The sequence below is a fragment of the Trachypithecus francoisi genome, unplaced genomic scaffold, assembly GCF_009764315.1.
Source record: "Trachypithecus francoisi isolate TF-2019V2 unplaced genomic scaffold, Tfra_2.0 Lachesis_group6, whole genome shotgun sequence".
Classification (NCBI taxonomy): Eukaryota; Metazoa; Chordata; class Mammalia; order Primates; family Cercopithecidae; genus Trachypithecus; species Trachypithecus francoisi.
Window position 1 is genome coordinate 22,561,806 of NW_022681471.1, and position 27,790 is coordinate 22,589,595.

At 43.0% G+C, this 27,790-nt stretch overlaps 1 protein-coding gene and 1 non-coding gene across 2 annotated transcripts in view; both read right to left on the reverse strand.

Moving 5' to 3' along the window:
* Positions 1 to 7,029: 7,029 nt before the first annotated feature.
* LOC117078602 lies at positions 7,030 to 7,133 on the reverse strand. Its single transcript, XR_004435051.1, has one exon. It is a non-coding gene; the product is annotated as a U6 spliceosomal RNA (small nuclear RNA).
* Positions 7,134 to 11,373: 4,240 nt separating this feature from the next.
* GPC3 (glypican 3) overlaps positions 11,374 to 27,790 on the reverse strand; it is a 456,145-nt gene continuing 439,728 nt past the window's right edge. Inside the window, exon 8 of the mRNA XM_033200897.1 lies at positions 11,374 to 11,925. Coding sequence (XP_033056788.1) covers positions 11,756 to 11,925 — 170 coding nt within the window. The 3' untranslated portion in view covers positions 11,374 to 11,755. The remainder of the gene's footprint in view (positions 11,926 to 27,790) is intronic.

Below are 27,790 nucleotides of genomic sequence, written 5' to 3' on the forward strand. Positions count from 1 at the left end.
ACAAAAACTTCCCCAGTTTTCTAGAGTTTTACCAAAACTCACGTAGGGGAGCCACGCTGAGGAACCATAGATTTCATGTTATCAACTGCTATAGGACTAAATGAGAGTCTGAAATCATAGGAAATGAGACCATCAACATTAGAACTAACCCTTTGATGCAACAGAAAATCTCGAAGTTTAAAAGGAACTTAAAGAACTAAGGAGATGGTAAACTTATCCTTGAAAAGGAGCATTTGTGGCACTCAGTTTGGGATAGATTCTAATTTGTTGGGAGCCCTAAGCTGTGTTTGAAATATTCATGATATTAGAAAGACGACCACTAACTACAGGCTTCTGGACTGAAATAATGGTAATGTAGTAAACTTTTTATAATCCAACAGATTTGGCAAACTAAATATACTGTTTTCTTTTCTTTTTCTTTTTTTCTTTTGAGACAAGATCTCGCTTTGTTACCCATGCTAGAGTGCAGTAGCGTGAACATGGCTCACTGCAGCCTTGACCTTTGGGGCTCAAGTCATCCTCCCACCTTGGCCTCCCAAAGTGCTGGGATTACAGGCATGAACCACTGTGCCTGGCCTATGCTGTTTTCTTTTTTATATATACATACATTGTTTATTGATTTTCATAGAATTCAAGTATGGTAAAATATGCAGAACAAAAACATACTGGAGGTGGGTGTAGTGGCATGTGCCTGTAGTCCCAGCTACTTAGGAGGCTGAGGTGGGAGGTTCACTTAAGCACAGGAGGTCGAGGCTGCAGTGAGCCATGATCGCATCACTGCACTCCAGCCTGGGTGACAGAGTGAGACCCTGTCTCAAACAAACAAACAAACAAACAAGAACAAAAACAAAACACACACTGGGAAAACATCGAATCTTTCTTGAATGATTTAGGACTGATTGCTCTAAATAGAAAGTTAAGGAGGAAATTGATTCGGAAGTTTAGACAGTATGTGGCCACTTGAAAACAGCTCAATTTTTGCCATAGTTCCTAGACAATATTTTTGCCCTGTTGGGTTTTTGCAACTGTAGCCATAAACAAGTTCTAGAAAATTGGGAGAGAATAAAGCTTTCTCGTTGGTAACATGGCAGAAAACAATATGATATCATTCTAAGTGAAATGAGCCCTAGGTTACTAATGAATGCTCCATCAGTAGCAACTGAAGCAGGTCAGAGTTGAGGGATACGATTACATTTCACATTTGGCCAGTGCTTAGTGGCCTCATTGCTGTATAAATGTGAAGGTCTCTGGTCCTGGTTGAGAGAAAATGAGTGGTTTCCACCCCATCTGTCAGGGCTTTGGACACTCAAATTGACGTTCCTTCCATAAACATCTTCTGTGGTGTGACCAAGTGTAAGAGGTGGAGCTGAGTACTGTGGGAGATGCCAGGCTAAATGGTCCCATTGACTGCAAGCCTAAGGCAGACACTCTTATTTGGAATTCCCTATCTTCTAGAAGCTTCTCCTGTCACAGTTATGGATGGTGTCTGGGAAGCTCTGAGGACGGGACACACCTCTTCAGATTTTCCAGAAGAGCAAAACATGGTTACTATTGGCAATGTATTGTAATGGTAAAAGTAAATGTAATTAGCCACGGTAATTGTGAAACACAAGTCATGCTTCTATTTATTCTGTGATAAATAAAAATTCAAATTCAAAACAGGCTGGGCATGGTGGCTCACGCCTGTAATTTCAGCACTTTGGGAGGCCAAGGCAGGAGGATTGCTTGAGGCCAGGAGTTTGAGACCAGCCTGGGCAACATAATGAAACCCCATCTCTACAAAAAATAAAAAATTAGCCGGGTGTGGCGGCATGTGCCCATAGTTCCAGCTGCTTGGGAGGCTGAGGTGGGAGGATCCCTGAGCCTGGGAAGTCAAAGCTGCAGTGAGTTGTGATCGTACCACTGCACTCCAGCCAGGGCAACAGAGTGAGAGCCTGTCTCTAAAAAACCAAAACATTTGCATCAAGATAGCACAGAAAGTGAACTGCAATTAAATCCAAGAAATCCATGCCCTGCTCTCTCCTCATACTTTTTCTCTTGCTATGCCTTTGCTCGTTCAGAATAAAGGAAAATCTACAGGTTCTTGATTGTGGAAACCTGTAAGCAAGCAGTCTCTAGGATCCATGCAAAAAGCTCCTTTTCATTTCCAAATAGGCTGCATTTAGTGCCCTGGCTAAGACAAAAATGTGGGCAACAAATTCATCCCAGTACCAAACAAAGATTATTGTGGGACGGAGAGTATTTTCAGAGACAGAACATTTCCTACCTCCTCAATTAGTGAATTCAGTCTATTCTGTGGTCGTGTTCACGAACATTTAGGTGTGGGGGCTGGGTGGGGAGGAGCAGTCTCTCAGCCTTCCCTAAGAGAACAGCACAGAAGGGGTTACCTAATTCCACTGTGGGAGTTTTATCTGCCTCCTGGATGGCTCAGTGTAGGTCTATGTCTAGACTGATTACAAAAGCACCAACAAAACAAAATAAATACCTAACATCTTACAGAAAAGGCATGAAACCAAACAGTATGAGTGGGGAGAACAATGCCTCTGTTGTGACAGGAAGTCTTCGTGAGGATGATGGAATTCCTGCACCCCAGGTTCTAATTTGTAAGGGCAACATTAAACGTCTCAAAACAGGCCCTGGCTTGAACATATTAATTTTGAAAGCAGTGTGTTTGGTTAGATAAGGGATTTTTTTTTTCACTGCCACTAGGATCAAAATGAAGATCAGTATAACTAACTCCATCTGCAAGGGCACAGATTTCAGAAAACAGCCTTTATTGTCATTCACCAATATAACCCATTTGTTAATCCTTCCAAGTGACAAGGTGTGTGCAATGTGATTGAAAAGGCTCTGGTTGGCTCAGTCCTGACTTGCACTCATTGTGCTGTGTGACCTTAAACAAATCTCTTAACCTCTCTGAGCCTGAATTTCTACATATGTAAAATGAGGGGGTTGGGGTTGCTAATCTATCTTTGTGAGTTGAAGACTCTAACAAAGCAAAATAAATGTAACAATCCCATTGCCTAATAGTGCTGACAACCGGGGACTTTCACCCAAAAAGAAAGCTGTAACATCATATCCAAAGTAGTTCTTAAATATGTCATTCTAAACTGAAGCTGCAGTTGAGTGATGGCTCGCTCTAGAATTCTAAGTCGAATCACCTCTCAAACTCTAAGGTCAGTGTATAACTAGGTGGCAAGTATGTCACATAATTGAAGGTACATTTGTTAAGCCAGTAGTTTCAAATGGCCTGAGGCAGAACATTTTGAATGCTTGTTTGTTCATTCCCTCAATGTTCATCCCCTCAAATATCTATTGAACACCTACTATGTACCAGGCTCTGCAGGCAAGATGTTTCTCCTGGAATCCTATGCCTTCTCCTCCCTTCCTACCCCTGACTTTCCCCTTTCCCTTTCTTCTTTGCTTTTGGTTTTGTTTGTGACCTCGGGTGCAAAGGATTGAATGAAAGCTACTGCTTGGTTCCTGGTAGGCACCATAGTTGGTCCAGATAAGGCCCTTCTCTTGATTTGTTTTGTTCATTCATTTATTCTATTTTATTCCCAAAGCTCACTGCCATTTCCCTCCCTGCAAAGGTACCCATTCTAATGCTGTAAATGTAGACCTTTTAGTATGGCTATATTTTTAAAATATGTATTGTCATATATATATATGAGACAGTCTCAATCTGTTGCCCAGGCTGGAGTTCGGTGGTGCGATCTCAGCTCACTGCAACCTCCTCCTCCTGGGTTCAAGTGATTCTCCTGCCTCAGCCTCCTTTTTTTTTTTTTTTTTTTCTTTTGAGACAGAGTCTCGCTCTGTCGCCCGGGCTGGAGTGCAGTGGCCGGATCTCAGCTCACTGCAAGCTCCGCCTCCCGAGTTTACGCCATTCTCCTGCCTCAGCCTCCCGAGTAGCTGGGACTACAGGCGCCCGCCACCTCGCCCGGCTAGATTTTTGTATTTTTAGTAGAGATGGGGTTTCACCGTGTTCGCCAGGATGGTCTCGATCTCCCGACCTCGTGATCCGCCCATCTCGGCCTCCCAAAGTGCTGGGATTACAGGCTTGAGCCACCGCGCCCGGCCTGCCTCAGCCTCCTGAGTAGCTGAGAATACAGGCACCCTCCACCACGCCAGGCTAATTTTTGTATTTTTAGTAGATACGGGGTTTCACTGTGTTGGCCAGGCTGGTCTCGAACTCCTGACCTCAGGTGATCCACCTGCTTCAGCCTCCCAAAGTGCTGGGATTACAGGTGTGAGCCACAGCGCCCGGCCTATGCACATATTTTAATTAATTTGAGTGGTGAGATGCTATATAGCCCATTCTTGCCTTTTTTCTTTTTTACCCATACTAGGATTTTAAGATCCATCCATGCTGCTGGGGGTACATATGGTCCGTCGCTTTTCACTGCTGCATGATACTCCATGGTGTGCATCCTCACGTTGTACCTCTCCCCTCTCCCAGGGAGGTACCTGGTATCCTGCAGTGCTTCACCACGGCAAGTATTCCAAAAGTAAGCTGCCTTGTGCATGGCCCACTATGGACCTGTGTCATATTGTTCTGCCTAAAACACTCTTCTCCCTTAGTCTTTGTTTATTTGTTTTTTGAGACGGAGTCTCGCTCTGTTGCCCAGGCTGGAGTGCAGTGGCGTGATCTTGGCTCACTGCAACCTCCACTTTCTGGGTTCAAGCGATTCTCCTGCCTCAGCCTCCCAAGTAGCTGGGATTACAGGTGTGCACCTCCATGTCCAGCTAATTTTTGTAGTTTTAGTAGAGATGGGGTTTTCACCATGTTGCCCAGGCTGGTCTAGAACTCCTGGCCTCAAGTGATCTGCCTGCCTCAGCCTCCCAAAATGCTGGGATTATAGTCGCATGCTACCACGCCCAGCTAATGTTTGTATTTTTAGTAGAGATGGGTTTTGCCATGTTGGCCAGGCTGGTCTCAAACTCCTGACCTCAAGTGATCTGCTTGCCTTGTCTTCCGAAAGTGCTGGGATTACAGGTGTGAGCCACTGTGCCCAGCCCTATGCTTTATTTTTCTGTTTTTTTAAATGTGAATCCTTCAAACATAATACATTAATTTCTTTTTTTTATTTTTTATTTTTTATTTTTTATTTATTTATTTATTTATTTATTTATTTTTTTTTTAAGACGGAGTCTCGCTCTGTCGCCCGGGCTGGAGTGCAGTGGCCGGATCTCAGCTCACTGCAAGCTCCGCCTCCCGGGTTCACGCCATTCTCCTGCCTCAGCCTCCCGAGTAGCTGGGACTACAGGCGCCCGCCACCTCGCCCGGCTAGTTTTTTGTATTTTTTAGTAGAGACGGGGTTTCACCGTGTTAGCCAGGATGGTCTCGATCTCCTGACCTCGTGATCCACCCGTCTCGGCCTGCCAAAGTGCTGGGATTACAGGCTTGAGCCACCGCGCCCGGCTGTATTTTTTATTTTTTATTTATTTTTATTTTTTTATTTTTTTATTTTTTATTTTTTATTTTTTATTATACTTTAAGTTCTAGGGTACATGTGCATAACGTGCAGGTTTGTTACATATGTATACTTATGCCATGTTGGTGTGCTGCACCCATCAACTTGTTAGCACCCATCAAGTCATCATTTATATCATGTATAACTCCCCAATGCAATCCCTCCCTCCTCCCCCCTCCCCATGATAGGCCCCAGTGAGTGATGTTCCCCTTCCCGAGTCCAAGTGATCTCATTGTTCAGTTCCCACCTATGAATTTCTAAATATATAAAAGTGAATAAAAAGCTATGAGCTTATTTGGTTGGTTCCTTGGCAAACCTAGAAGACCTTCTACATCCAAACTAGTACTGTGACTTTCCAAAAGGCCCCCTTAGAAGGGAATCATTGCACCAGGGACAGTGTCCTCAAATTTTCTGGAACTTTTCTTTGGAAAAAAAGAGAAACCTCCATAGCCCATAGCACATTTTTTGGAATCTTCCTGGGGTGACGGAGGGAAGGGTCTTTGTTTCTTGAAGGCAGATTTGATTTTTGGAAACAGCTAAAAGCTACTTGGCAGCAAGTGTGGTGAATGAGGTGGGTGATCAAACTGGATAATATTATTTTTGGTTCCAAACAAGGTGTGACTATAAAGAAATGAGGCTGATTTTCTCGTATGGCACATAAACTAGCTCAACAGCAATTCCAAAAGAGGACTTCCAAAAATGGTGTGGCCTTGGCAAGAAAAAAATATTTCTCCACCCCAGTACACACACACACACACATACACACAGTGTATGGCATCTGACTCAATCCATAGACAAGGGAAATCAAAAGCCCTTGGAACGTATTTAAAAAACCAATTGTGCAAATATGGGATGGAAGAGACCTGACTAGGCAGCCATTCTTGAAAAAACCTATCACGGTTGCATTTAGCCGGAACATGGAATTATCATGCACTAAAGAGTGTGATGTGGCTGCTCAGCAAGCATCTGAATCCTAGAACTGCTCCGGCAGATGTCCTGGACCTCTGCGGGAACAGAGACACCCATCGGCCACTCTCCTCAGGCTCTCTCTGCCATGGGCTCAGCTACTGGCCTGACAGGACAAGAGGACCACTGGCCCACTGGAGCCCAGCTCACGAAGGAGCTTGTCAACACTGTCCAATGTGTTTGGAAAAGCAGACAACCCAGAGGAGGCAAGAGTCAGTGACTGAAAATTATTGCGAAAAGGGAGCTGTGTGAAAACTAGTGCCATCTTAGTCTCTTTTTTTGTTTGTATAAATTTAAGGGGCACAAGTGTAGTTTTGATTCATGGATGTATTGCACAGTGGTGAAGTCTAGGTTTTCAGTGTAACCATCACCCAAATAGTATACATTGTACCCATTAAGTAATTTCTTACCCCTTACTCCCTCCCATCCTCTCACCTTTCCCAGTCTCCAGTGTTTATTATTCCACTCTCAATGTTCATGTGTACACATTATTTAGCTCCCACTTATAAGTGAGGACACGCAGTATTTAATTTTCTATTTCTGAGTTGTTTTACTTAAGAGAATGGCCTCTAGTTCCATCAATATTGCTAAAAATATGGAACGCTTCACAAATTTGTGTGTCATTCACGCGCAGGGGCCATGCTAATCTCTGTATGGTTCCGATTTTAGTATATGTGCTGCCCAAGTGAGCATGGCCATCTGAATCTCAGGATGCTCTTTATGGAAGAGGCAGACCATAGGAGGAAATAATAGAAAGGCAGATTTAGGCTCACCCTAATAAAGACTGATTCATATTATAGAATTGTATGTTCATGCACGTTCTGCACATGTATCCCAGGACTTAAAGTAATATATATATATATATATATATATATATATATATATATTTCTCAATAAAGTGTTGGTTGTAAATACTGCAACAGTATGCAACTGCAAAAAAAAATTGTCTGTTTAATACAATCTCATGTATGTGAATATGCATATACAGAGAGGGGGGTGAAAGACTGGAAAAATATAAATATTTTTCTTTTTCTTCTTTTTTTTCTGAGATGGAGTCTCACTCTGTCGCCCAGGCTGGAGTGCAGTGGTGCAATCTCAGCTCACTGCAAGCTCCGCCTCCCAGGTTCACGCCATTCTCCTGCCTCAGCCTCCTCTGTAGCTGGGACTACAGGCACCCACCACCACCACACTCGGCTACTTTTTTTGTATGGAAAAATATAAATATTTAATAGTGGATTTCTATGTGGTATGGAATTATGGGGGAAACATCATTTTCTAAACTTTACGTAATTATGTGTTGTTAGATTTTTTTTATTACCTGTATTTCATTTGTAATAACTCTTTTCCTTTAAGAAATGGATTTGCTAAAAATTTGAGGTATCCAACAACCGAACAGGCTACTTTGTGACCTAGTGAGAGCCCTGCCTTAGGAGGTAATCAAGCAAACATTGTGGGATGAACTATCAGGTCCCTTCCAGCCTAGGGACTCAGTATCTGTTATTTAAGGAATTAACCTTATTCAAGTACCAGAGTTGAGCTGATGGAAGTTCACTCATGCATCCAATGAGGAAGAGGCCTTCCAACACAATGGACAACTTCCCAGTTCCCAGGTCTCTTCTAAGAAAAAATAGTCATCTTAACATAATTCAAGTGTAGAAAATTTAAATCAAAGGGTAGAATCAGGCCAGGTGCAGTGGCTCACACCTGTAATCCCAGCTTAATGCCAAAAGGATACGGTGGATTTTCCATGTTTTATACATGTGTATGGTTATCCCAGCACTTTGGGAGGCCAAGGCAGGTGGATCACTTGAGGTCAGGAGTTTGAGACCAGCCTGGGCAACATGGTGAAATCCCATCTTTACAAAAAAATAGAAAAATCAGCCAAGGCTAGTGATGTGTGCCTGTAGTCCCAGCTACTCAGGAGGCTGAGGCAGGAGAATCGCTGGAACCCGGGAGGTGGAGGCTGCAGTGAGCCGAGATTGTGCCATCATACTCCAGCCTGGGTGACTGAGGGAGACTCTGTTTAAAAAAAAAGTAGGCCGGGCGCGGTGGCTCAAGCCTGTAATCCCAGCACTTTGGGAGGCCGAGACGGGCGGATCACAAGGTCAGGAGATCGAGACCATCCTGGCTAACATGGTGAAACCCCGTCTCTACTAAAAATACAAAAAACTAGCCGGGCGAGGTGGCGGCGCCTGTAGTCCCAGCTACTGGGGAGGCTGAGGCAGGAGAATGGCGTGAACCCGGGAGGCGGAGCTTGCAGTGAGCTGAGATCTGGCCACTGCACTCCAGCCTGGGTGACAGAGCGAGACTCCGTCTCAAAAAAAAAAAAAAAAAAAAAAGTAAAATGGTAGAATCAACACGTCAAAGATGAAAAACCACTAACTAGCCATGGAACTTGATTCTGAAGTAGAACAATAATAAAAAAAAATACATAGGTAGGAAAAGACAGAGGCGAAAAGCTAAGAGAGACACGCCATTGATACATAGTTGATGCCAATAGGATATGGTGGATTTTCCATGTTTTAAACATGTGTGTGGTTATCCAGTTGAATCCCATCTACGTAGCTGAAGCCAGCAGGTCTTGGACATGACAGGGGAGTTGTCTTCTGGTCCTCCTCACTCAGGCTGGATGGTCCATAGCTGCAGGCAGAGTACCAGGACAGCAGAAACACAGGCTGCCTGGGGTCATGTTCTGGAAACTGAAGCAAGTCAAATATGACCTTAGGCTGGAAAAGTTCTGAGCAGCACTGGAGGAACAGCACATTGATGCCACCAGCTGGACAGAGGGACCAGCATTTACTGCCTTTTGGGTTGAATGGTGCCACAAAATCTGAGTAACAAAGAGGTTAGAAATGTCCTCATTCTCCATTTGACAATAGGGAAACTGAGGTCTAGAGAGAGGAAGTGGATGAGAAGGGTGTGCGAAAACTGACAATCTCTTTTGCCTCCCAGAGAGGAGAAATGGACTTTAAGACAGTCCTCTCCTGCTTGTAGGAGCAAACCTGGTCTCTGAGCCACAAATTATTTTTTGCCGCATCAATATCAACATTTCCATGGAATGACAGGGACAGTTATTAGATGATAACTGGGCTTTAAATCCTTCTTCTGGGTTGGTGTTGCTATATTAGACTCTGAGTCCAAGCAGCAAACCTTTGTAATGTGTAGGTTTCATAAACCAAAGTCCAAAGTTTCTTATAAACCCCATTCAAATACACAAAGAATGATGGTTTAAAAACAAAGACAACTGGCTTCTTTCTCTTTCAGGTCTTACCCACCATTACAAATCATTGAGATCACATTAACACATTCAACTGATTGTAGTCTTAGCTTCAATAAAACTAACCAAAGGAAACGTCAAACCAAACATTTCCAGTTTGCGTTTGTGAGCATTTCTGCAAAGGAAGAAGATGGATATTGGAAAATTGTGCTCTGCAGGAGACAGAAGTGTGTTGGTGACAGCAGGAGAGGGGGTGCAATAAGTTGTGAGAAATTACACATTCTGCTTCTCGCATGGTGACCTCCTGCCATGGGACTGAAATAGGAGATCCTGACTAGGACCACCTCATAGAATCAAAGGGGACTTCCCCGTCCATTCCTTGACCTTTGCTCACACCCCTTCCATGCATCTCACCCTCTCTTTCTTATATATATCAGGTGGGAGTTGAGTCCTCCCCCTTTAGAAAGAATCAACAATGTCTCTATTGACCTGACCTGGCAACAAGGCAATGTGCTAAGAATTATACACATTACAAAAATGGCAGAGTGGTTAGTCCTGGGATCCCTCAGCAGCAGAATGTCTGAGTATTACCTAAGTGCCATTATTATTGCAATGTTGTATGTGTAAAAAACAGACTTTTTTTTTTGAGACAGAGTCTTGCTCTGTCATCCAGGCTGGAGTGCAATGGCATGATCTCAGCTCACTGCAACCTCTGTGCCCCAGGTACAAGCGATTCTCCTGCCTCAGCCTCCTGAGTAGCTGGGATTACAGGTACCCTCCACCACACCTGGATAATTTTTTTGTATTTTTAATACAGACGGGGTTTTGCCATGTTGGCCAGGCTGGTCTCAAACTCCTGACCTCAAATGATCCACCCGCCTTAGCCTCCCAAGGGGTTGGGATTACAGGCGTGAGCCACCGCACCCTGCAAAAAACAGATTTTGAGTAATAATACTGGGCCTATGGTTGATGAAAAGCCAGTGTTGTAATTACTACTGGTGTCAGACCTTCAGTTCCATGAGAGCAGGGCTCAATTCTGTTTGGTTTTCCACTGTCTCTAGCATCTGGTATAGTACCTGAAACCCAACAGGTATGCAAAACCTACTCATTGAATAAATGAATGTTGAAGAAGCTCACCTGCGGCCAAGAGTGAGAGCTGCTTCCTATAAATCCTATAAAGTTTGCTGAGGACAACTTCTGCAACCTGACCCAAAGCAATGGCTGCCCATGTCATGTGGCACCCCCTGTGGAGAGAGGCAACACAGCAAGCCTGAGACAGCAGCAAAGAAGCTGGGGAGTGATTTCTTTGCACTGTTTGGGTTCACCTGTCTTGATTTGGGAGAAGGAAGAAGATGAATTGTGCAACTGTACCTGATTTACATAGAGGATTCCTATTTGGGCAAAGCATTTTTGGCAAAGTAAAAGTTGTAAAGAGAGACTAGACCAGGTAACTCTTTTGAGATACCTTCGGTTTCATAGACAAGATACTCCAACCCAAGGTTTCGAAATGAAGATTGTGGATTGTGAGGGAGTGACTGTAATTGGTTCTTGGAGTCAGGATTGATTTCCACCCAGAAGGAAGGCAGGGAGGTGGTTTCAAGGACCCTGTTGGGGCCTGATAAGAATATATTGGATGGAAAGTTTAGTGAGAAGGAAAAAGGCATTGCACAGTCACCATAGATGACGGTTTGCAAAAAAAAAAAAAGAGCCAATACATTTTTATTTGAGCAATTTATTTTTTTTAAAAGAAATCCATGCAAAGAGAGAGAGAAAGAAAGATAGAAAGGGAGGGAGTGAGAGAGAGAGAAAGACATGGTAACCATGTTCTAGCAGCCAAACATAGGAAAATAATTTGGCACAACTTGATGGTTTTTTTCTTTGCAAAAGGATAATCTATATACTACCACTAAAATTTATCTTCCTCCAAAAGATACCATTTGATTTTCGAAAACATAACACATGGTTAGTCCTCTACTTAATGGCTGGAGGAGGTATACAGGATAAAAAAAAAAAATAGAAAAAAATAAGAAAGTGGTTCCCTTTATCGAGGAAGACCACAGGGTGCTGTAGGGCAGCACATGTGCTGGGCACCAGGCAGTCAGTGCACCAGGAAGAAGAAGCACACCACTGAGATGGCCATGCTGGTGAGAAGCTTCAGCGGGGAATGAACGTTCCCGAGGTTGTGAAAGGTGCTTATCTCGTTGTCCTTCGGAGTCGCCTGCTGATTGTTTCCAGGCGCATCATCCACATCCAGATCATAGGCCAGTTCTGTCAATCAAAAGAGAAGGATTTGAAATGCAAGTCTACCCATAGCCTCAGTATAACACTATCCACAGCTCTAGCATGTGTCTGGACTGCTGGAAAGCCTCAGCTTTGATTTCCTTTTTTAGTGGGGAGAAAAAGGCCACTGTGAGATGGGAAAAAGAAGGATATGTGAGGGTGGGGGGCGGGGAGAGGGGAGGCAGTGGAAGGAGCCAGCCAGAAGTGCTCCTTCCAGAGATCATAGCAAGCGGGAGTGTGGAGTGAACAGGCTGCACCCCATTGCCCTTTGGCTGCATACACATTGTAGGGTGCATGCTAGCCCTTTGCAACATCTCCTCCCAGGCAAGGTTTTGCTTGAAGGGCATTTTCAGCAGATCTTATGGGTATCAAAACATAAGATGCCATGTGGGTGACTATACCCTGTCGTGTGTTCTTGTGTGTATGTGTGCTGGTGGGGAGGGGGTGCTGTGGGTTCCCAGTGTACCTTTCTTAGGCCCTGCACCTTATATACATTTCCTTGTCCTGGGAGCTTTCCTTTAATCAGGGTTGAGAATAGGTAGTTTGCTGTTGAAAGTTGTTTTATTTTCCCAAATAATTCTCCTTTTATCTATAAGGTCTTTTCATTTCCCCCTAGAAACAATCCTCGCAAAAAAGCAAAATTGATCAAAGCATAGATTTAAACTGATACCAAGTGAATGGGAGTAAGGAGAGGCTAATGGGCAAGGGCCTTTCATTCTTGGACTGCCTAGCATTTATGATATATGTTCATGATTCTGAAAAAAAATCACGGTGTTATTTAGCTTGTCCTAAAGCAAAGGTGGCCCCAGAAGGCAAATCTAAGGAAGACAGTGGTTTATCAGGAAATTCAAGATGGCTGACCCTGTCCCAGGGCTCAATATGTTTCAGATTTGCTTTTCCAGATTTAGAGATCAAATCTACTCTCTTGGCGATTCTAGACTCCGTTGTCAATGTTGCTATTTCAATATCCTGTGAAGGTGATATGATGTGAGCAACTTCACCAGCCAACTGTCTGGTAGCCAGTTGGAAAGATCCTTTGGGACACTGAGATGCCCAGCAACAGGCACAGAGGAAATGACTGGGATTCTACAGAGGGAAGGAAGGAAGAGGAAGGAAGAGCTTCTCTTACAGGGGATGAAACACTCAATAAGTCACAGGAAAAAAGTGTGGGGACTCAGCTGGTCCAGTACAGAGCAGGGCCCAGGACCAGGGCTCCGCTAAGGCTGGCACTGGTTGGGGCAGGCAGCAAGGTCAAAGTGATCAAAGCCAGGGAGTCTAATTTCACAGACTAAGATGCCAATTTCCAAAAGGCCTATTGCAATCTATACTGCCACCAGCAATGATGAGAGGACCAATTTACAGCACCTCTATTGAAAAAAGATATTTTTTGTTAATATAAGGCGACATCTCAACGTTTCTTTATTTTGCAGGGATTTGATTACTAGTGCAGATAAACTTTTCCTATGTTTTAGTTTACTAATTATATTTCTCAAGGCATAGTAGTTTATACCTTTTGCCTTTTTAATCTAGTGGGTATTGATATTTTTCCTATTCATTTTAATAATATATATTTTGTTGAACTTTTGCCTATATTTTATACAAATATTTTCTCCATTTTGTTATTAACTATAACTATTTTCATGGCTGTAGAAAGAAATAATGTCCTAATGTTTAAGATATATGAATCTGGTTACATTTTACTCCTTTAAAAGCAGAGAGCTTTTCTTCCTGAGTACTCATAATAATTCAAATCAAATTTTCCAGGAAACCCTCTTACCCAGGGAAAAGCAATAGAGCAGACTATAATCTAGATTCCCTCCCTTCCAAAATAAATACCTACAAACAAAATAAAAGAGAAAAAGAACAAAGAGCAATGCTCTACTTGGAAATCAGACCTCTTTCTTTGAAAGGTGAACTATGCAGGGTGCACAGAGAAGGCCGAGGTCAGCTGTCAGTCGGCAAGGATAGCACAGGCTTAGGTCACGATCGGGTTTCACCAAAGTGGAGAGCACATATGGCTAGATCTGTTGAAAGCCCAGCCTTGGTTCTCACAGCAACTTCTCAACTTAAATGAAGAGGAGTATTTTTAGGGTTGACCTGAATGAGAGCACTCTCAGCATTACTTTCAGATTCCTTTTCTGGATAGTGCCCCTTGCCTGACATCAAGATGAAACAATATCTATTAATGCCACTGCTCAGCTCCTACACTGTTTCTTTTTTCAAATCATCTGCTAACTTTCAACAGTTTTGTTTACTGTAGTAGTTATGGCAAACCCAGAAGTTTTGTTAAATACAGTTGTTCTAATTTTTTTTTTTGCCAGTAAAGACCTCTTCTGATTTTGTTTGCTTTTTGTTTTGTTTTGTTTTTTTGAGACAGGGTCTTTCTGTGTTGCCCAGGCTACAGTATAGTGGTGCGATCATGGCTCAATGCAGCCTCGATTTCCAGGGCTCAAGCAATCCTCCCACATTGGCCTCCCAAGTAGCTGGGGCACAGGCATGTGCCACCCTGTTTGGCTATTATTTGTATTTTTTTTTTTTCTAGAGACAGCGTTTTGCCATGTTGCCCAGGCTGGTCTCAAACTCCTGAGCTCAAGTGATCTGACTACCTCAGCCTCCCAAAATGCTGGAATTACAGGCGTGAGCCACTGCACCTGGTCTTCTTTTGTTATTTCTATCTCTTCGGCCCTGTATTTTGAAATTATAGTAATGACGCCCAATTACTGAGTGCTCACTGTAGGCCAGGCACTGTGTTAAACTATTTCTGTACATTATTTCATTTAATTTAACCATCTCCACGATGTTATAAGGTAGGTATTATAATTCCTATTTTACTGGAGAGGAAGCTCAAGCTCAGATTAATTATTTTGCCCATATTTACACAGCTGGTATGGAGTAAAGGAGCTATTTGAGTCCAGGTCTGACTCTAAACCTCAAATGAAGCTATACTGCCTCTTGAAAAATTCTATATACCAAACAAACTACAGTGATTAAGTAGTAATGGATTCTTCTTGAAAACAAACTCCATTGGTGAAATACACAGTGCCAAAGAGAACTTCCAAAAAGCGTGAGAGCAAAGTCACTGTTTGCACATAAAATTGAACACATACTTGATTAAGTAGCCTTGTTAAACTTTTTGAAATCCTGAAAAGAGCTCTGGGTTGGGAATGGGAGTTATCGTATCAGTTGTATTTCCTGAAGAAATCAACAATGATGGCCAAAGTCATTAGATACTCCAACCACAAAGGTGGCCAACTATTCTACCTCCAAAAGGCCCCCAGGAATATTCAGAATGCTATCTCCCTGTGTTCCCTAAGCTGTGGCTGCAGGTTCCTGAGGCTCTTCATTCAGCAGTAGTAAGAGTTTATCACCCAATTCCATAGCCAGGTACATGTGGCTTATAACTGATGGGAATCCCAATAAAGCCACTGTATGCTTGGGCCACCATCATGAAAATTAGAGATAAAGGGAATAGCTCAGCACAGTAAGGAAGCATTATGGAGACAGAGGAAATAGGATTTTTGGTGAAAGATAAATACAGACATTTCTGGACAGGGGAAATGTAATCCAATCTAATTCAACAAACAAAACTAGCCTATGATGTCTCAAGCATCACAGTAGAGGGTTAGAGAAAGACTTACTGTCTGCCTTCATGAGCCCCCTCACTGGCAAGGGAAATTGATCAAGAGACAATCCAACTAGCTACATGGCAGAAAGTAGAAAGGGCTCAGTTAAAGGCACAAGCAAAACATCTTGGGGATAGAAGAGAAAGAGACAAAAATTTCAAACAGACATATCTTGGAAAGCTTCTTAAAACAATTGGGATATCCCACTACTGGGTATCTACCCAAAGGAAAAGAAGTCATTCTATGAAAAAGACACATGAACAAGCATGGTTATAGTAGCTCAATTTGCAATTGCAAAGATATGGATCCAGCCTAAGTGCCCATCAACCAACAAGTGGATAAAGAAAATGTGGTATATATACACCATGTAACACTACTCAGCAATAAAAATGAATGAAATAATGTCTTTTGCAGCAACTCGGATGGAGCCGGAGGCCATTATTCTAAGGGAAGTAACTCAGGAATGGAAAACCAAATATTGTATGTTTTCACTTATAAGTGGGAGCTAAGCTATGAGGACGCAAAGGCATAAGAATGATATAACAGACACTGGGGACTCGGGGGAAAGAGCGGGAGTGGGGTGAGGGATAAAAGACTACATATTGGATACAGTATACACTGCTCAGATGATGGGTGCACTAAAATCTGAAAATTCACCACTAAAGAACTCATCTATGTAACCAAACAACACCTGTACCCCAAAAACTATTGAAATAAAAATAAAAATAAAATAAGAATAATTGGGACATAATCTACATGATGAAGATGGACAGAATTATGACAGGGGCTGAATGAATGGTTATTCCAGGCAGAGGGTGCAGCCTGACCCAAATCACCAAGCTCAGAGAATGTCTGTGAGGCATATTCAGAAGCAGCAAGTAGACCCCATGGTAGGAGGAGCCACAGAATGTACATTGTTGTGGTGTGTGTGTGTGTGTGTGTGTGTGTGTGTGTGTATTGTGGGGGAAGAGGTGGTGGTGATGAAAGGTAAGGCGGAGGGACAAGTAAGAGCCAAATCACGGTGGATTAGGAAAGCTAAAACTATTCTGTGAGCAACAGGGAGCCACTGAAGGTTTTGAAGTAAGCAAACAACACAATCTGACTTGCGTTTTTTAGAAAGATCATTGTTAACACTGTGGAAGACAGCTCTAAGAGGGAGAGACTTGTCAGACATCTTGTGTTGAAATAAACAAGAAGCCTGTGGGAATAGTATCTGGGGATCAGCCAGTAGCAAAGTTAAAAACAAAAAACAAAAACAAACAAACAAACAAAAAACCTTACAAAGTGGCTAAATCTACACAAAACCAGAAACTTCTCAGTTTGCTACAAACCAGATGTATTATGAGAATCACCACAAACCATTCTCTTTTCAATCATTCATATCTTTATGTTTATCAGTGATTTTCCAGAACATATTTTTGCTGTATTAGGTACATATTATAAAATGCACATAAATTGTTTCTATCTTGATCATCAGTAAGAACCTTTTGGGCCAGCAAGGAGATTTTCATGCTAAATCCAAAAATCTGTTTCTATTTGTAATCAGTTTAACTATGCCCAGGGGGTAGACCCAGCATCTGTACTAATTACACACTCAGCCCCTGACTCTCATTTTGCCTTCATGTCCTTTGTGTTGCAGATTAGATAATTATTTTAAAAATAATTGTCAGTCTTAATGTCTGCAATGTTTTGTGTGTTGAAAAGTTTTTCTTTGTTGGGAAAAGCAATAAATGGAGAGCCCCCCATCTTTGGTTATTTAGCATCTCCTAGCAGAGTCCCTAGGAGGCTGGTCTTAAATTCCTGGCCTCAAGTGATCATGCACATCCTGGCAGTCTGAAGCCCTGGGTTCCAAGCCTAGTTTAGCTACTGACTTATTATCTCACTTTAGACAAGTCATTCCTTCTTTTCTGGGCCTCAGTTGCCCCATCTGGTAAATCAAAGTGTTGAACTGGATGACTTCTAAGTTTCCTTCTAGTTTTATTTCTCTTTGATTCCAAGTCTCTCGCAGCCCAGTGAGGGATATAGCCTGCTGCAGGCTGTAATCATTCTTCCACCCCTGACAGGGCCTCCATAAGCAAGCCAGGTCAATCAGTTGCTTCCCTTGGGATGTTTCTCTGGTAATATTCATCAACTACCAATTCTGAATTCTCTTTTTTTCTTGAGCTGTTTTTTAATCTTGGATGAGAGATCCTGGCAATAAACACATCCATGCTGGATTATTTCTGTTTTGCTTTTAAACTCTGGCATAACAACTTCCATTGAAGCCAGTACACACAGAGCTTTGGGGGAGAAGTTGTTGGACCTGGGGTGCATCAAGCAGGTATGGACAGGCATGCACAGGGGGATCTGGGAGCCAGGAACACAAGCCTTTGGGCCCTTACAAAGCTACTGGAGTCTTGAGCACATAATAGGAAGCAAATGCTCACCCTCTGAGGGCGTGGGCTTCAAGGAGGATGATGCATTGCTATGGGGGCTTCACCCATACCAACAGAAAGACTTCACAGGGCAGCCTGAAAGAAGTGCTGCTATCAAAATGCCAGGAGAGAAAACACTGCTGCTGAGCCAAGCATAGGGGTTTCTTCCTTGCCAAGCTTGCATCAGCAGATGGCTTCAATCTGGCCCTAATATAGCAACAGAGCAATACTGCTATCTCTGTGTTTTGCATTTGCTGTGTACAGTTGGCCTCCAAGACATGAATACGTGAAACTCAGGACATTGCTTGGCAAACCCCAGAGGCTGAAGCTGGGGGAAATCTCTGGAGAAATCACATTCATTGCAACACTGCTCACTCTGCTGCCTGTTCCCACAAGAGCCATTGGGCTCTGCCATTCGCTCTTGAATCCAAAACAGACCCTGGTTTCCTTGTTCGCCCTTCAGCACAACCCTCTTTCCTGCCACCTCAATACCTCCTCTTTTGTGAACTTTTAGATGTGAAATGACTAGACTTTAAAGCAGAGGAAAATGACTTTGCAAATGACCCTTGGGTCTCCGGAAGTCTAGATTTTCTTCTTCATAGATCAGATAAGGAGGACAAGGAACACTTGAGACCTCTGGTTTTTAATTGGTCTAATGGGACTCCTTTTGGGAATGGGCTCATTTAACAATCTGCCTTTTTGAGACAGTCTCGCTCTGTCACCCAGGCTGGAGTACAGTGGCATGACCTTGGCTCACTGCAACCTCCACCTCCAGAGTCCAAGTGATTCTTGTGCCTCAGCCTCCTGAGTAGCTGGGATTACAAATACACACCACCACTCCAGGATTATTTTTGTATATTTCGTAGAGACAGGGTTTCACCATGTTGTCCAGGCTGGTCTCGAACTCCTGAGCTCAGGTGATCTGCCTGCCTTAGCCTCCCAAAGTGCTTAGATTGCAGGTGTGAGCCACCACCCCCAGCCCACAATCTGCCTTTTTGACAAACAAATGAGTTGCTAATTTTGCCCACTAAATGACAATAACACCTGGAAATAATCCAATGGCCTCTCCTAGAAGAGGGTTTGGGCAATGAGATGTCTGCTTCATTTCTTATGGCTCATTCCAGCTTGCAAACATCTTTAGTTACAACAATGGGATGTTGAAAGAATACAATGAATTTTTCCCATTAGCTGAGGCATGGCCTCTCTTATTATAGGCCTCTGTTTCTCAATCTGGAATATGTGTATCTTCAGATTACACTGCAGTGGGTTGTAGGTACATGAAACCATCGCATGCTTCTCCTAGGGAATTAGGGGGAAAGCACACTTTTTTTATACTAAAATATGCAAGGCTAATGATGGAGCAGAAATATATTAGTTGCAAGCTCACTAAAGACTTCATCAGACATTTCCTGTTTAGCAGGTTATGTCTCAAATCCTCAGGAATGGGGATTCACTCACTCTTCTCTGACATACTGGGGTATTTAGGTAGAAGAATCTTAAAAACACTGTTAGAGGTCGGGCACAATGGCTTACACTTTGTAATCCCAGTATTCTGGAAGGCCAAGGGGGATGGATCACTTTAGCCCAGGAGTTTGAAACCTGCCTTGGCAACATGGTGAAACCTTGTTTCTACAAAAAACAGAAAAGTTAGCTAGGCATGGTGGCATGTGCTTGTAGTTCCAGCTACTTGGGAGGCTGACGTGAGATGATAGCTTGAGTCCAGGAAGCTAAGGCTGCAGTGAGCTGTGATTGTGCCACTGCACTACAGCCTGGGTGATAGAGTAAGACCCTGTCACAAACAAACAAGCAAACAAAAAACAACTCCAGCACTGTTAGGCAACTTGGGTCACCTGGGCTTTGTCAACTACCATGCTGGACCTTTTGACTCACAAATTCCTGATGAGTGACTTAATGTGGTCTTTTCTATGGCAACTTCCTTGTTACGAGGGAAACATCATGGTGATTGTCCTTAACTAGAGCTCAGACTGCTTTCTTTTTCTAACACAAATGTTTCCAGGGGGTTTCAGCCACCAGCTATGCTTCATTATTATGTGTAGCCATTAAGAAAGAAATTAAAAAGTCATATCGGCCACCACTTACTTACTTACTTACATACTTACCATTTATAGAGATGGGGTCTCACTCTGTTTCCCAGTGCAGTGGCACGATCATGGCTCACAGCAGCCTTGAGCACCTGGGCTCAAGCAATCCTGCTACCTCAGCCTCCCAAGTAGCTGGGACCACAGGTGTGTGTCACCACGCCTGGCTAATATTTTATTTTTATTTTTTTGTAGAGACAGGGTCTTGCTCTGTTGCCCAGACTGGTCTTAAACTCCTGGCCTCAAATGAGCCTCCTTCCTCAGCCTCCAAAGTGCTAGGATTACAGGCGTGAGCCACTGTGCCCAGCCTACCATAGTTATTTAGGCACATCATGAGTCAAATCATATTCCCAGGAACAGAACAACCCCATCCTGGAAGCACTGACAGTATGCATGGGTAATGCGGGTGGTGGCTCTCCTCCAGCAGCCCCAGCATTCTCACCACCTTCCCCAGCAATGTCATGACCACTCCTCTGATGTCTACAGGTCCTTCTTGCCTGAGGCTGCTTAACAGCTCCACAGATATCAAAGCTCATCAAAGCCTTTACTTCCCACAGGAAAGGTTATCTCATTCCCATGGGAAATGATGGTCCTAACAGTCAGTAGTAGAAGAGGAGCTGGGGACAGAGACACTGTACACAACGGCCAGGGAAGAAGATCAAGAAACTGATGTAGAGAAGGCAAGGGACGGGAAGTACTTTAAAGAGGGGTGGGTTAACACGGTCAAATGTTGCGTAGGGGTCAAGAAAAGTAAAGACTGAAAAGAAGCCACTGTAGATGTTGAATAGAAGGCTATGGGTGATTTTTGAAAGATGTTTCAGTAGGATCGTTGGGTAAGAAACCAGATATAGCCATGGTGCCTGTCTGTAGTCCCAGCTACATGGGTTGCTGAGGTGGGAGGCCAGGAGTTCAAGATTATAGTGCACTATGATTGCACCTATGAATAGCCACTGTACTCCAGTCTGGGCAACACAGCGAGACCCATCTCTTTAAAAAAGACAGTGAGTACTGAGTTAAGGAGAGAGGGGGAGCTAATATGGATTCTCTGAGAAGTCTGAGAGTGAGTGAAATTAGGCATTTGCCACCCTGACTGTGCCACAACACCTCACCAGTCTGTACAACCAAGTTTTGTTAGAAGGTGCCTCTAGAATTCCAAAGCAAAATGGCCTTTAAAAATACTATATTCTTGCTGTTGTTGAAACATAAACAACCTGTAACCATATACTCAAACAGATACTTGTATGCCAATGTTCACTGCATTGTATTCATAATAGCCAAAAGGTGGAAAGAATCTAAGTGTCCATCAACAGATGAATGGAGACACAAAATATGGTACATCCATTCAATGGAATATTAGCCAAAAAAAAAAAAAAAAGAAAAAGAAAAAGAAATGATGTACCGATAAATGGCACCACATGAATGAACCTTGAGTGAGACTCCATCTCATAAATAAATAAATACACAAACAAACAAACAAACAAATGGGGATGTCGATTTCTAAAGACTGACAAACACTGATAGGACTTTAACTACTTCTAATATGTTGGTGGCCCTAAATTCTCCACAAGGTAGTCATTTCTCTAACTTATCTCCTATTGTTGTTAGTTTTTAGTTGCACCAAACACACATTGAAATTAGCCTGCATTCTAGAATAACACAGAAACTTATGCTGGAATTCTTCAGTTTGTCCAATTTTCAGCCCTTACAAGTTCTGAGACATTAAGGTTATTATTACTGAAATGTTCCTCACTTTCATTTTCTTTGTGTCATTCCAGGTCAGCCAAAAGAATTATTTTCCATAATGATATGTATACACCTCTTCTACCTAGCTGAAGAACAACTTAATATACACATTAAGAAGGATGTGGAATAGCCAAGATAAAAAAAAAAAAAACCTTAAAAAAAAACATTATAGTAAGTGAAAGAAGCCAGTCACAAAATACCACATAGTATATAATTCCATTTATATGAAATGTCCAGCATAAACAAATAGATAGAGAGATAAAGTAGATTAGTGATTGCCAGGGCCTGGGGGTAGGGGAAGGGTGAGTTACAGCTTAAAGGTTACAGAGTTTCTTTTTGGGGTGATGAAATGATTTGGAAATAGTGGTGATGGTTGCACAACATTGTGAATGAAATTAACACCACTGAATTGTACACTTTAAAATGGTTCAAATGTGAAGAAAGGGGAACCTTGTACACTGTTGGTAGGAATGTAAACAACCACTATGGAGAACAGTTTGGAGGTTCCTCAAAAAACAAAAAATAAAACCACCATATGATCCAGCAATCCTACTGCTAGGTATATACTCAAAAGAAAGGGAATCAGTATATCGAAGAGATATCTGTACTTCCAGGTTTGTTGTAGCACTATTCACAATAGCCCAGATTTGGAAGTAACCTAAGTGTGCACCAATAGATAAATGGATAAAGAAAATGTGGTATGTACACATAGTGGAGTACTATTCAGCTATAAAAAAGAACGAGATCCTATCATTTGCAACAACATGGATGGAATTAGAGGCCATTATGTTAAGTGAAATAAGCCAGGCACAGAAAGACAAATATTGCATGTTCTCACTCATATGTGGGAGCTAAAAAATAGATCTCATGAAGGTAGATTGGTGGTTACCAGAGGCTGGGAAGGGGAGAAGCAGGAGGGATGAAGGAGAAAAAAAAAGAACACAAATGTATTCATTACCACTGAACTGCACACTCAAAATTAATAAAGATGGCAAAATATATATGTATATTTTACTTCAATAAAAAATAAAAATTGGTTAAAATGGCAAAGTTTACATCCTATATATTTTGCCATAATTAAAAGAAAAAAAAAAAAACGTACACTAGAAACCAAGAGATAACAGCATCTGGGGATGCTCCCTAGTTCCTAAGGGGAGTGCACCACTACTCTGGCATCTTACCTTGTAGAGGGATCTGTGTGTGAATATACCTGATACCAAAGCATCCATGCCAAATGGTAAGCTTTCTGTGCTTTGAAAGTCAATTTAAGTTGTCCAAAAGAATGAAGATGAATGGATATTTGAGTGCTACCCTGGAATAGCAGATATAAATAGCTCCTCAATTGGGAATGGGGAAGAGGGTAATTTTCACCAGGGATTTTAATCTGAGGCTGTATTATTATTATTATTATTATTATTATTATTATTATTTTGAGACAGGGTCTGGCTCTGTTGCCCAGGCTGGAATGCAGTGGCACGATCATAGCTCACTGCAACCTCTGCCTCCCAGGCTCAAGCCATCCTCCTTCCTCAGCCTATAGGACTAAGATGCACATCACCACACTCGGCTAATTTTTGTATTTTTAGTACAGACATGGTTTCACTATGTTGTCCAGGCTGGTCTTGAACTCCTGAGCTCAAGCCATAGGCCTGCCTCAGCCTCCCAAAGTGCTGGGATTACCAGAGTAAGCCACCACACCCAGGCGTGAGGCTGCATTTTTTAAAAGACACTTTTACACATTCTCAGGAAACTTACATTTGCTTTTGTAACTCATACAAAGACTGCTACACTGAAACTGTTAAAAAAAAAAAATGAAAGCATACACTCTGTCCTCATATTATTTAGTCATTTAGATTCACAGAGCTCTGTTTGTAATATACATTTCAGGCATGATGCAGCTACAGAGGTATGCATCATTGGGCTTTGAGCACACAGAAGAAAAACACAAAATGTCACTTATTGTAGCCAAATCCAACTGCTGTTGAGGGGTTGTGGGAGTGAGGGAGTGGCCTTGCAGTCCCTCGGAGCCCAAGTATATCAGGGCTTCATCAGTGTATCAGGGTTTTAGATATATTTGGATGGGAAAACCCCAAATCAGGTAACCTTACATTTTTAATCAGCCACGATGGATCTTACAAAAAAAAAAAATGCAGTCAAAAGAACTAAAATGCATGAAATGTCCTGGCAATGCCCAACAGCCAAGAAAGATACTCATACAACAGCCAAGGGGTCAAAATGGCTCAAGGTCCTGAAAACGCCCTGTCCAGTAATCAACAGCAGGCAGGTATTCTTATACATGAAAGATGAACAGACTCCCTAAGTTATTCCATTTGAATTTGTTCTCTAAATACTCTCTGAGTATGAAATCTCTCCCTCATTGATATGGTTTGGCTGTGTCCCCACCCAAATCTCATCTTGAATTCCCAAGGGTTGTGGGAAGGACCTGGTAGGAGGTAATTGAATCATGTGGGCAGGTCTTTCCTGTGCTGTTCTCGTGATAATGAATAAGTCTCACGAGATCTGATGGTTTTAAAAATAGGAGTCTCCCTGCACAAGCTCTCTTTTTGCCTGCCGCCATCCACATAAGATGTGACTTGCTCCTCCTTGCCTTCTACCATTATTGTGAGGCCTCCCCAGCCATATGGAACTGTAAGTCCATTAAGTCTCTTTCTTTTGTAAATTGCCCAGACTCGGGCATGTATTTATCAGCAGGATAAAAATGGACTAATACACTCATTATCAATGGGATTTTGAGAATTGAGACTCATTTTCCCTCAATTTACTTGGAAGCACACACTGTCATCCTGGCTCCATCCTCCTCTCTTCCCACCTTTGGACCTGCATGTCAACGAGTGCTCATTCTCACATTCACACAGGTGCCATCTCTTTTGATGCTGTCCATTTCTCCTCTTTCCTTCAGCTTCCCCACCACTGCCACCCAGTCCTCAATGCCTTAGCCACATAAGAGCCATTCCTCTCCAGCAGCCCATTGCCATCCAGGAAGAAAGAATGTTCCATTCTGTGATAGCTGGAACCAGAGAAAACTCTTTTCCTGAAACATATGTTGGAACACATTTCTCTCTTCCTCAAAATCCTTTGATGGCTCCCTACTGTATGTGGGATACAGTCCTAATTCCTGAACATGGCATTCATGAGCTTCTCCAGCTCATCTTTTCTTGCTTTCCAGTTTCAACTGTCCATTTATTTCTCCCAGTGCCATATGCTGCAGTCGTACCATCCCATTCACCATTTGCTGAAAATGCTGAGCACTCCGGAGTTCCCACGTCTTTCTTCATGCTATTCCCTTAGCCTCGAATGGCCTCTCTCTCTCTCTTCCTCCCTCCCCGCTCTTTATCTCCCTCTCTCTTCTTCTCCCCTTCTCCCTTTCTTCTGTCTCTCCCTCCATCCTTCCCTCTCTCTTCTGTCTCTCCTTCCCTCTCTCTCTCTTTACCGTCCTCTCTCTCTCTTTACCTTCCTCCCTCCCTCTCCCTCCCTCCCAATCCTTCTTTTTCTCCTTCCCTTCCTCTCTCTCTTCCTGTCTTCCCTCCCTCCTTCTCTCTTTCTATCCTTTTCTCTCTCTCCCTCTTTCTCTTTCTCTCCTTCCTCCCCCTCTGTCTTTCTGTCTCCCACCTACCCTGTCTTTTCTATCCACAATTGTATCTTTCTGTTTGTTTGTTTTGTTTTGTTTTAGACGAAGTTTTGCTCTTGTTGCCCAGGCTGGAGTGCAATGGTGTGATCTCGGCTCACTGCAACCTCTGCCCCCCGGGTTCAAGTGATTCTCCTGCCTCAGCCTCCCAAGTAGCTGGGATTACAGGCATGCACCACCATGCCCAGCTAATTTTGTATTTTTAGTAGAGATGGGGTTTCACCATGTTGGCCAGGCTGGTCTCGAACTCTTGACCTCAGGTGATCCGCCTGCCTGGGCCTCCCAAAGTGCTGGGATTACAGGAGTGAGCCACCACACCCGGCCCCACAATTGTATCTTTCAAGCCTCAAATTACATGATAGCCTCTTCCAGGAAGCCTTCCCTTCTCACTTCAACCCAAATTAATCACTTCTGAGTATTAATTGAATTGAACTTCCATTACAGTACTAATTTCCATCTCCCTCAGAGTAGAGTTAGTCATTTCTATGTTCCTCTCCTCAACTAGACTGTGCTTCATTGAAGGAAGAAATTCACCTTATTCCCCTCTGTCACTCCCACACAGTGCTTGGCTAACACAAACACCTAAAAACATCAGTCATTCAGTTGACTGACTGACTGAATGCAGGAATCAATGGCTGCATGAATGAACACACATCCCCAGCCTACTGAGAATGTGCAGGTGAAGGGCTACCTCCTTACAAGACACCCTTCCCAAGGAATTGGTCTCTACTAACTGATGATTTCCTTAGGAGAAGGAGCCACCACTGATCCATGAAGTCAAGAAAAAGGCAGGGCCAATGGTGGGAGGCTCAGGAAGCAAATGGCAGGGTTCAAGCCCTGACCTCTAGATTCCAAGGCATTTCTGAGCAATACCCAGTCCTCATTACCCACAGCATCAGTTTACCGCACTCAATATGGATGGAATCCACAAAGATTATGTTCTTATTCCCTTTTGCTGCCTGGAACTTGATGCTTTGCTATGTGAGCAGCTGACACATGCCAGCATTCTGTGTGCCATGCTGGGCAGGAAACAGGGTTTTTGATGAGTAGGTTCTATTCATTTCCTACTTGGAACTTTCATGATTGTGTTCCCATACCTTTGACCCCTGTCCCAGCCTCACAATCTACCCCCCACCCCCACCCTTCACCCTTGGCCACACCCTGCTCTTCCCATCACCACTGATTCTCAAGTGCATGGACTGCTGGTGATTGAAGTTTCAGTGCCTGTCTCTGTGACATCAAAACACAGGCTCGTTAATGAAGTCCCTCGCTTGGCTGTAATAGTACAAAGCAGTAAGACTTCAATCCCTGCAGTCACACATGCCGGCACCCCTTTCCCCCTGCAGAGGGCTGCAGGATGCTTGCCAGGAAAATACAATTACGTGCTGGCACAGGAATAAATGCAATTCCTTAACCTAAAAGTTCTGTTTTCATTCCCCCTCCTTTCCATTTCTCTATTCACTTCTTTTTCTCTTTCCATTGCTCTTTAAACTAATTTCCTGTGTCCAATTATTCCTTTCTCTTCTGTCTAGTCCTTGTTCTAGTAAACATTCTTTCCTGTCTCCATAATGCTCTTTTCCATAGCTGTAGGCTAAGGGCAAAGTTGGAACCCTCTGATAGGTTTTGAATCTTAAAAATGATTTTCTGTTCCTCCCCCACTTTGATTTAAACCTCTAGTCTGAGTTCCATTCCTTTTAGAAGAGACTCCAGTATCTCCTTCTTTAATTTTCCACCAGTTTCCATTCCCTTACTGTTCTCCTCTCAGCACCACTTCTGCCTCTCACCTCAGTTTTCCTCCTGTGCCCCTCTAGCTCCACAGACCTATTTATCTGATACTGCCTGCCTGTCTCCTGACTCCGGCACCTGCCTGCACCCTTTTTGTCATTCCTCTTCTCTCTTTCTTCATCTTAGATTCTTCTTGCCCCATAGTCATGCCATTTTAGTTAATGCTGGTTCACAGCTTTGTCTTTTCCCTAAGGGGAAAATGATTTGGATTTAAAAGAAATTAAGAACTTTCTAATAACACAATCTGAAAACTGGACTTAAAAGATAACTTTCTAATAATTAGTGCAACCTGGAAATTGCATAGGCTGGCCCTACCCAGTGAGATCTATCTCTGGGAGGCAGCCTATGAGAGTTTTGACAGCCATTAGGTAGAGATATTGGTGAAGGGATGCAAACATGGAATGAGGGGGTGAAGGTAAATAGCTTCTGATGACCCTTGCTAGCCCTAAGAGTCTAAGAGTTCATTCAGGTCTTGAGAGGTCTCATGGCAGGGAAGAAGAGTGAAGGCATAAAGGTTAAAGTGACCTTTGCATTCCTCCCTTT